Raw genomic sequence first — 9,646 nt, forward strand, 5'->3', positions numbered from 1 at the left:
TATACAGGTTTTTTTTTTTATATAGACGCCTTCCCTTAGTGTCCATAATCCAAATTTCTTGCCATTCTTTGTGTAATATTTTTCTTAATAAAGCTTTTAAATTCTCCTTCACCTCGGGCCACACTGACACCCACTTCCTTCCTTTTTAAAGCATCTTTTGCTATCCCATCAGCGGTTTTCTTTCCAGATTTCCCTGCCCTGTACGTACACACTGATACCCAGCAAAATCCTGTTTCTACTCCTCTCTCCTTTTCTTTCTATATGCCATAATAACATAAGGTCCATTCCTGAAAATGGGTGCCAATTGCTTGTTGTAACTCTTACAAATTAAACTCCCTTTTTAAAAATCTTTTTTTCAACACTGAATCTAATAACACATATTTAACTATTTAAAATGTGTATTGGTCCATCTGGTCCCAACATAACTTTCATTTTTTACAAGGTTTCTAAGCAGAAGATGGCTGCATTTTTCTTCGTCCTGTTACCAAAACTCATGTGCCATTTAAAATTTTTTAAATTTTGTTTAAAAATGCTTTTCAACTAATTACTGTTTCCCCTCAAGAACGTGTTTATTTTAAAGAAATGGCTGGTTACACGTTCAAATAATTGATAATTCTGACTAATAAAATCACTATATATACACACATTTTTCCCTTTTAAAGGAAAACCAAACCAAGTTTATTTTAAAAAATCTGGTAATTTATTAAACAGCTGGATAAATGATGGACCAGACATAGTTGAAAAAAAATATAGTGGTTTAACTTTATTATTATTATTATTATTATTATTATTATTATTATTATTATTATTTAGAAGAAAAACAACTTTTATTTCAACAACAAAGGCTTTATTTCATTTTATGGCTTAGAAGATGAATATTTGACAATGCCAATCTGTATGAATCCATCAGACAGAGTTAAACCAATCGGTGAAAGTTTTCACATATCCAGTTTTGTCTGAAAATAGAGTGTTTACTTTATTATAGCAGTGTGTTGAATGATAAACGCCTGTAACACTGATTTTCTGATAAGTGGTCGACTTAAAGGAACAAAACTGAACTTTGAACCAATTCACAAATCACGATGATCTATTTGATCCTTGTATGACCATCTAAACGGTCATTTTATTAAATATTATATAATCTTATTTATCTAACGGCGTGGATAGAGTGACATGGATGTGGGCAGAGAGACAGGTCTGTATGTTATTATTACACAATGCCAAGGTAATAGAACTGTAAGACATCAGATATCAAATGTGTGTGTGTGTGTGTGTGTGTGTGTGTGTGTGTGTGTGTGTGTGTGTGTGTAAATGTTCACAAGTCAGGCTCTATCTAAAACAAGAGAATCTGCATGAACTCATACTTGAAGACCCTGTAGGTTACTCTTCACCTTCCCATCTCACGCACTTATAAAAGGTTTGATGGACAAACACACTGCTGAGGAAAATTCACTAATCAACCTGATCCAGATGATGGTGGTGTCAGTCTTCTACGTGTTTAACTTTTTTGAGTTGTACACATTAAAAAAGAATTTTTAAGCAGTTTAAAAATGTGAACGTGGAGTTCATGATGAATATGTGAATCTGGGACATCAGGGAGAATAACAATAACAGACTGAGACGTGATACACACTTAAACCTGTAGAGCTGCAATACACACATTCAGATTCCAAAAAGAAGAGATCTGTATTTTCTGACAGGAAGAAAAACACATCTGCGTCACCAACCTATTCACAGGAAACGCAGCACAGTTTCACTTTCACTACAAACAGCAGTGACTGTATTCTGTACGACGTGATCTCAGATATCTGCGTGTTTTACTGATCTTCGGTCTTCACATTATTCCGAGTCGCTTCATGTGTGTGATTTAAACTCTCCTCGGAATCGGTAAGTAATTATTATTTCCTCTGAACATTAGATCATGTTCTTATCTGTCCTTATTCGCTCCGTATCGAGCCCAGGGTTACTGCACCTTCCGTTTCTTTCTTCTCATTAATCTAATGTTTCGTCTTCAGCAAATACTTTTTTCACGTCCCTAAAGTAATTGTTAGAGTTGTACAGATCCCCGGGGTTATACCCCTACTCTTTACTATCAGTGTCCTGGGATTTGTTGAGAAAAGTGTATCTTTATGGAACTCCGGAGCGACTTGGTGCAGCGACCCCTAGTGGAAGTGAAGATAGAGCACACGCCATCCCTGTCCACACCTGCTCACTGCCAGGAGCAGCGCCATCGTGCAGTAGCCAATTAGCTTAGCTTAGCGTAGCTAAGTTTAGGATTTAAACCAAAAAATAAAATAAATAAATTAATAAATATATACTCACTATGACTAAAATGAATAAATATGACATGATGAAATAGTGACTAAATTAAAAGGATATTTTTGTCAGAAGACAAAAACTGTGCTATTATATTAGCATTATATCAGTGTTTTTAAAATGGTTTTAAAATGACAATAATATAGTTTATCACAATTATTTCTGTGATAATATATCGTTCAATGAAATTTGTTACCGTGACAGATCTAGAAAGTCGTTAGCTCATGCTCGGAAAGTCCCAAAAAGTTGCTTGTAAAAGAACCCTGTAAATGTATTTGTACACAGTACACGTATATTTTACATTATATTACATGACATTTATTCACTTAGCAGACGCTTTTATCCAAAGCGACTTACAAATGAGAAAGATACAAGCAAAGCGATATCAAGCAGAGAACAATACAATAAGTGCTACCATACGAGATCCATTAATTGAATTCCAGAAGAAGCAAAGTGCAGAGTAGAGGTGTAAGTGCATTTTTTAAAAATTATTATTTTTTTTATTATGAGTTTGTTAGGTGTTCATTGAAGAGTTGGGTCTTTAGTTGTTTTTTGAAGATGGTGAGAGATTCTGCGGGCCGGATTGATATTGGAAGTGCATTCCACCACTGAGGAACAGTTAGTGTGAAGGTTCTGGAAAGGGACCTTGCTCCACACTGAGTTGGAACTGCTAAACGTCGGTCGCTAATCGATCGCAGATTGCGAGAGGGAACGTACACCTTCAGGAGAGAGTTGAGGTAGGGGGCGCTGTTCCTGACAAGGTCTTGTAGGTGAGCATCAAGGCCTTGAACTTGATGCGGGCGGCTACAGGAAGCCAGTGGAGGAGATGAAGAGGGGTGTGACATGGGTTCTCTTGGACTGGTTGAAGATGAGGCGCGCTGCAGCATTCTGAATCATCTGAAGGGGTTTGATGGAGCTGGCTGGGAGGCCTGAAAGCAGTGAGTTGCAGTAGTCCAGTTTAGAGATAACAAGAGCCTGGACTAGAATCTGTGTAGCCTGTTTGGTGATGTAGGGTCGGATTTTCTTGATGTTGTAAAGGATGAACCTACAGGACCTTGCAGTTGCTGAGATATGGTCTGCAAAGGTCAAGCCATTATCAAGAATCACCCCAAGGTTCCTGGCCGTCCTGGTTGGCATGAGTGTGAGTGAGCCGAGCTGTACAGTGAGGTTGTGGTTGATTGAGGGACAGGCTGGGATGACGAGAAGCTCAGATTTTGCCAGGTTAAGTTTAAGATGGTTTTCCTTCATCCAGACCGAGATGTCTGAAAGGCAAGCAGAGATGCGTACAGAGATGGATGGATCGTCAGGCTGGAAGGACAAATGGAGCTGGGTGTCATCAGCATAGCAATGATATGAGAAGCCATGAGACTCAATCACCTCCCCTAGAGATGTGGTGTAGATAGAAAAGAGGAGTGGACCCAGAACTGACCCCTGTGGAACGCCAGTTGTGAGTTGCAGAATTTCAGAAATACCTCCCCTCCATGATACCTTGAAGGATCTGTCAGAGAGATAGGATTCCACCCAGCGCAGAACCGTTCCAGTGATGCCCAGGCTGGAGAGAGTTGACAGGACATTTTATTTGCATAAAGTATTTTTTTCACTTTAACTTCTGTCTGTAATAATATCTGTGTTGTAGAATGATGGAGGGAAAGAGATCAGACTCACCAGAACCCAGCTGTGTCTCCATGAAGAGCGATGAGTCAATGGGAGAGCCACTTCACTTCAGAGACAGAGACAGTTCTCCTGATCCGAGGTCAGTACAGTGAGGAGATTTAGTTCTTCTCTCACCAATAAAAAACAGAAGGGACATTTACACTCAGACATACACTTCAAAAAGGAAAAGGGAGCTAACAGAAACTATTTATCTTGTTCAAACTGTTTTTCCCTCATCAAAGATTATTAATTGAGTTAATTCTTGCATGGTAAGTAAGAAGAACAAGACTGGGCCCCGGAGTTAGTTAGTTGTCCTGGAGCTACTGAATGAAAATGTTTGTTTATATATATATATATATATATATATGGAATGACTGACTTGGTTAGAAGCAGTAGTTAAGTCGCAAAATAACCCTGCAAATGTATTTGTTCACAGCACAAGTTTGTTTGTTTGTACAGTGCTGTGAAAAAATATTTGCCCCCATCCTGATTTCTTCTGCATTTGTGTATATCTCATACTAAATAGTTTTAGATCTTCAAACGAAATAACATGAAACAAAAGCAACCTGAATAAACACACTATACATTATTTATTTATTTTTTATTGAAGCAAGAAATGTTATCAAACACCTATCCCCCATGTGAAAAACTGATTTCCCCCTTAAAAATAAAATCTGTTTGTACCATCTTTAGCAGCAACAACTGAAACCAAACACTTCTGATACCTGGAGATCAGACTTTCACTTCACTAGAACTAGGACTTACTCCTACACTTTGGATCATTCAGTCTGGATCATCTGAAACCGCGTACTAACCGTCTATACAGTAGACGAGACACATGTATTTTTCGCCGTAAAACTGCCGTGTGTGATCGTGTCCTGTCGCACAATGCGGTGAAAACTCTCGCACGACGTTCATAATGTGATTAAGGTGTTTACATGTCTGTAATACACGTCCATAATGTGACTAAAACAGGAGTACTCCACCTGTCTTAATTCCATTAGAGCTTTATTCAAGTATGACCTTAATCAGATTAAGGTAATTAAAAATTTTTGTTTACATGCTAGTTTCTTAATCAAAGTATGGTCTTAATCGGGTTAAGAGATTACTGTTGTCCATGTAAACTCAGCTATTGTCTTGCTGCATAATCCAAATACATTTTCACACAGGACCAGTTGGTATTGCATAACTTTTTTACTTCAACACATAACATTATCATTTTAAAATCCTGTACTTTGTGTTTACTCAGGTTGCTTTTGTTTTATCTTAGATTTTGTTTTAATTTCAGAAACAATTTAGTATGAGATATACACAAAAACAGAAACAAGAAATCAGGATGGGGCAAATACTTTTTCACAGCACCGTACATCTTAACCTCATTTTAATAATGTCTGCACCTTTCCAACATTTCAGACATAATATGGTCGGTTGGAATGCTAGAACTTGCCTTTTATTCTGTCTGTATTATTTAATTTGCTTCTTATTAGACTAAGATGAAGATTGTTTAAGAGGTTTTGTGCTACTTCAAACTTTATATACAATCATCTGTATACATTCCATATTATATTAACATGTCCAATTCCCTTCATTTCTGTCTGTAATAATATCTGTGTTGTAGAATGATGGAGGGAAAGAGATCAGACTCACCAGAACCCAGCGGTGTCTCTATGAAGAGTGACGGGTCAATGGGAGAGCCACTTCATTTCAGAGACAGAGACAGTTCTCCTGATCTGAGGTCAGTATAGTGAGGCATTTTTACAGCAGTGTTCACCTGATCAAACTCACTGGTCTCATTATATAACTATTTATTAATTAATTCATTAAAACATTTCTCGCTAAACATGTTAGTGTCAGTGCGGAAATCCTGAAATCAGTGTATTGTGTTAAGAGGATAGTGTTAAATATCTGTCTCTGTATTTATTAGTGTGTGTTGTGCAGCTATGAATACATATAGTCTATATTACATCATGTGTTTTATTTCTTCACAGACCACAACAGAAGAAATCCAACCTCAGCAGAAATCAGCTGGACTCCATCTTCAAGGTGTGTGTATACGGTTTATCCATGTGCAGCAGCATTATGGGTAATCACAGAATTTCAGCTGTAACTGTGGGAATAGAAAGAGACTTTTCTTCTTTTTATAAAATAAAAGCATCTCTCCGTGTGTAACATTATAATATTTAGATGTGTTCCTGTGTGTTTCTAACCAGGAGCTGGAACACAAAGTCATCACTCTGATGAAGAAAGAGCTGAAGAGGTTTAGGAAGCTCCTGAGTCCAGATTACCCAGCATGCACTGAGAGGGAGGTGGAGGATGAGGAGGATCTGCACAGTGTCAGAGACGGAGCGCTGAAGATCACACTGCACGTCCTGAAGAACATGAACCACACAGATCTCGCTAACACACTGCACAACAGTAAGAGCTCCGAGTCATGACTTTATTTTATCAACTGAAATTCTGTTCATACTTAAACACATCATATTCAATTTATCAAGATGAATTAGTCAATAATATTAATAATCTGAAATTAGTTTTAGTTTGCACTGTATATGTTTTTATTTCTAAATTTAATACATTAATCAGGAATGTACATCAAAATTTAATTTATTTATTTAAAGTGATTTTGCATTAAAACATGTTATGACTTTGTTTATTAGAGTCTGAGGCCTCTGTGTATCAGACAAAGCTGAAATCCAGCCTGAGAGAGAAGTTTAAAAGAATTAATGAAGGAATCTCACAGCATGGAAGCTCAGCACTTCTGAATGAGATCTACACAGAGCTCTACATCACAGAGGGGTGGAGTGGAGACGTCAATAATGAACATGAGGAGAGACAGATTGAGACAGGGTCCAGGAGACCAGCAGCACAGGAGACACCCATCAAATGTAATGATCTCTTTAAAGACGAGTCCATCAGAAGTGTGCTGACTAAAGGAGTTGCTGGAATTGGAAAAACAGTCTCTGTGCAGAAGTTCATTCTGGACTGGACTGAAGGAAAAGCAAATCAGGACGTCACCTTCATGTTTCCACTTCCCTTTAGAGAGCTGAATCTGATGAAGCAGAAACATCTCAGTCTGATGGATCTTCTTCATCACTTTTTCCCTGAAATGAGAAAACTAGAATTAATAGACTCCTACAAAGTGCTGTTGATCTTTGATGGTCTGGATGAGTGTCGACTTCCTCTAAATTTCCAGAAGAATGAGAGATTGTGTGATGTGACAGAGTCAGCCTCAGTGGATGTGCTGCTGACGAACCTCATCAAGGGGAATCTGCTTCCCTCTCCTCTCCTCTGGATCACCTCTCGACCAGGAGCAGCCAATCAGATCCCTCCTGAGTGTGTAGACCAGGTAACAGAGGTACGAGGGTTCAGTGACCCTCAGAAAGAGGAGTACTTCAGGAAGAGGATCAGAGATCAGAGCCTGGCCAATAAAATCATCTCACACATGAAGTCTTCAAGAAGCCTCCACATCATGTGCCACATCCCAGTCTTCTGCTGGATCTCAGCCACTGTTCTAGAGAGAATGTTGGATGAAGCAGAGCGTGGAGAGATCCCCAAGACTCTGACTCAAATGTTCACACACTTCCTGATCTTTCAGATCAAACACAAGGACCAAAAGTACCATCAGAAATGTGACCCTGATCCTCAGCAGACCAGAGAGAGTATCCTGGCACTGGGAGAACTGGCTTTCCAACAGCTGGAGAAAGGAAACCTGATCTTCTATGAGGAAGACCTGAGAGAGTGTGGCATTGATGTCAGAGAAGCTTCAGTGTACTCAGGAGTGTGTACCCAAATCTTCAGAGAGGAGTTTGGGCTTCACCTGGGGAAGGAATTCAGCTTTGTACATCAGAGTGTTCAGGAGTTTCTGGCTGCTTTATACACATTTCTCTCCTTCATCAGCAGAAATGTAACAGAACAACCAACCACTGATCTGTCTGATCTTCTCACCAAGTCAGACATGTCTGATCTCCTCAAGAGTGCAGTGGACAAGGCCTTACAGAGTGAGAATGGACACCTGGACCTGTTCCTTCGCTTCCTTCTGGGTCTCTCACTGGAGTCCAATCAGACTCTCTTACGAGGCTTAATGCCTCAGACAGGAAGCAGCTCTCACAGCAAACAGGAAACAGTCAAGTACATCAAGGAGAAGATCAGGGAGAATCCATCTCCAGAGAAATCCATCAATCTGTTCCACTGTCTGAATGAACTGGATGATCATTCTCTAGTGCAGGAAGTACAAACTTACATAAAAAAGGGAGGCCACCATCGTCTCAGTGGAACCAAACTCTCTCCTTCTCAGTGGTCAGCTCTGGTGTTTGTGTTACTGAACTCAGATCAGGATCTGGATGAGTTTAATTTTATTAAATATTACCCATCAGATGAATGTCTTCTGAAGCTGCTGCCAGTGGTCAAAGCCTCCAGAAAAGCTATGTGAGTATTTTTATTTATAAATGTATTACTGCATGGTTTATTATTTTAATGTAACACTGAACAATGGTGTGGGAAATGTGTGCGTGTGTGGGAAGTGTAGTCCTCGTCTGTTTATTCTGAAACTACGTTTGTAGTTTGTGTTGCATTCTGAGAACTGTAGTTGCTGGTTTGACATGACAGACATGAACACACCACCTGTACTCACATCCACTCCACACACCCAGAAATCAGAATGTATGAGCAGAGAACAATACAGACCAACTTTTATTTTTATTTTATTGTCATGTTGAATTTAAACACATAATTTTGTGTCAAAACTGAAAAATCAAAACCACTTCTTACTTGAAATGTTGAAAATTAATTTCTAGAGGTTAAAGATCAGTGCACATTAGGTTTGTAAGATCATGTGTATTATGTCTTTGTCCTAACGTGACCCACTGATTGCAGATACATATTTTATTGCAGGACTTATTTTATTTTCCTTTAAAACGGAATAGTTAAGGAATCATTCAGCCCGTAGTTGTATAATAGTCTGTTGACCCAAAGAACAGAAATGATATAACATCAGAGAAATTATTTATATGTTTTTAACTTGTAGTTTAGTTGCATTATTAGTTTGTAGTGGTTTTTCAACAGTTAAGGCTCTTTGTTACGGTCCACAAGGTCGGGGGTTCAAGCCCCAGCACCGTCAAATTGTCACTGTTGGGCCCTTAATAAGCGGTGTTATATCATGGCTAACCCTGTGCTCTGACCCCAACTTCCTAACGAGTTGGGATATGTTAAGAAAAGAATTTCACTATAATGTATATATGACAAATAAAAGCTTCTTCTAATTCTATATTTTCTCTAATAAAGTAGTAATAATAAAATAATGCAATAGTATTTTTCCCCAAAACGTTGTTCTATAGCAGTAAAATGATCCTATTAAGAAGTGTCCATCAAACCAGACATCAGAAGAATCCCTTATCCCAAACAGATCCCTTTCAAAGGGAACTCAACGTTGCGTGAGCTCCACACTGTGAGAAGCGCCCATGGGCGTGACCGGTATCTGAACCTTGTGTAACATCATGACTATTTATAGACCTGCCGTGATCAGGTGACGTGGCAATTAAGATTAACGATTCAGAGCCTCGCAGATCTGCTGGGACAGCCGGTCCTGGACAAAATGGCAATAGTTTGAAATCTGTGCCATTTGTAGATTATAATTTCAGCAAAATTTGTCTGATGTAACTAATTTAAAGTTACATAAGAT

General features: G+C 38.7%; 1 protein-coding gene across 3 annotated transcripts in view; it reads left to right on the forward strand.

Moving 5' to 3' along the window:
• Positions 1–1,618: 1,618 nt before the first annotated feature.
• LOC108263642 (NACHT, LRR and PYD domains-containing protein 3) overlaps positions 1,619–9,646 on the forward strand; it is a 50,131-nt gene continuing 42,103 nt past the window's right edge. For 2 of the 3 annotated variants that reach the window (XM_053685210.1, XM_053685283.1), the window contains exons 1-6: positions 1,619–1,887; positions 3,953–4,069; positions 5,588–5,704; positions 5,958–6,012; positions 6,180–6,384; positions 6,627–8,394. In XM_053685210.1, the coding sequence (XP_053541185.1) occupies positions 3,954–4,069; positions 5,588–5,704; positions 5,958–6,012; positions 6,180–6,384; positions 6,627–8,394 (2,261 nt within the window). In that variant the 5' untranslated portion in view covers positions 1,619–1,887; position 3,953. The remainder of the gene's footprint in view (positions 1,888–3,952; positions 4,070–5,587; positions 5,705–5,957; positions 6,013–6,179; positions 6,385–6,626; positions 8,395–9,646) is intronic. The other variant, XM_053685250.1, reaches the window with a different exon arrangement.

The sequence above is a fragment of the Ictalurus punctatus genome, chromosome 1 (genome assembly GCF_001660625.3).
Source record: "Ictalurus punctatus breed USDA103 chromosome 1, Coco_2.0, whole genome shotgun sequence".
Lineage (NCBI taxonomy): Eukaryota > Metazoa > Chordata > Actinopteri > Siluriformes > Ictaluridae > Ictalurus > Ictalurus punctatus.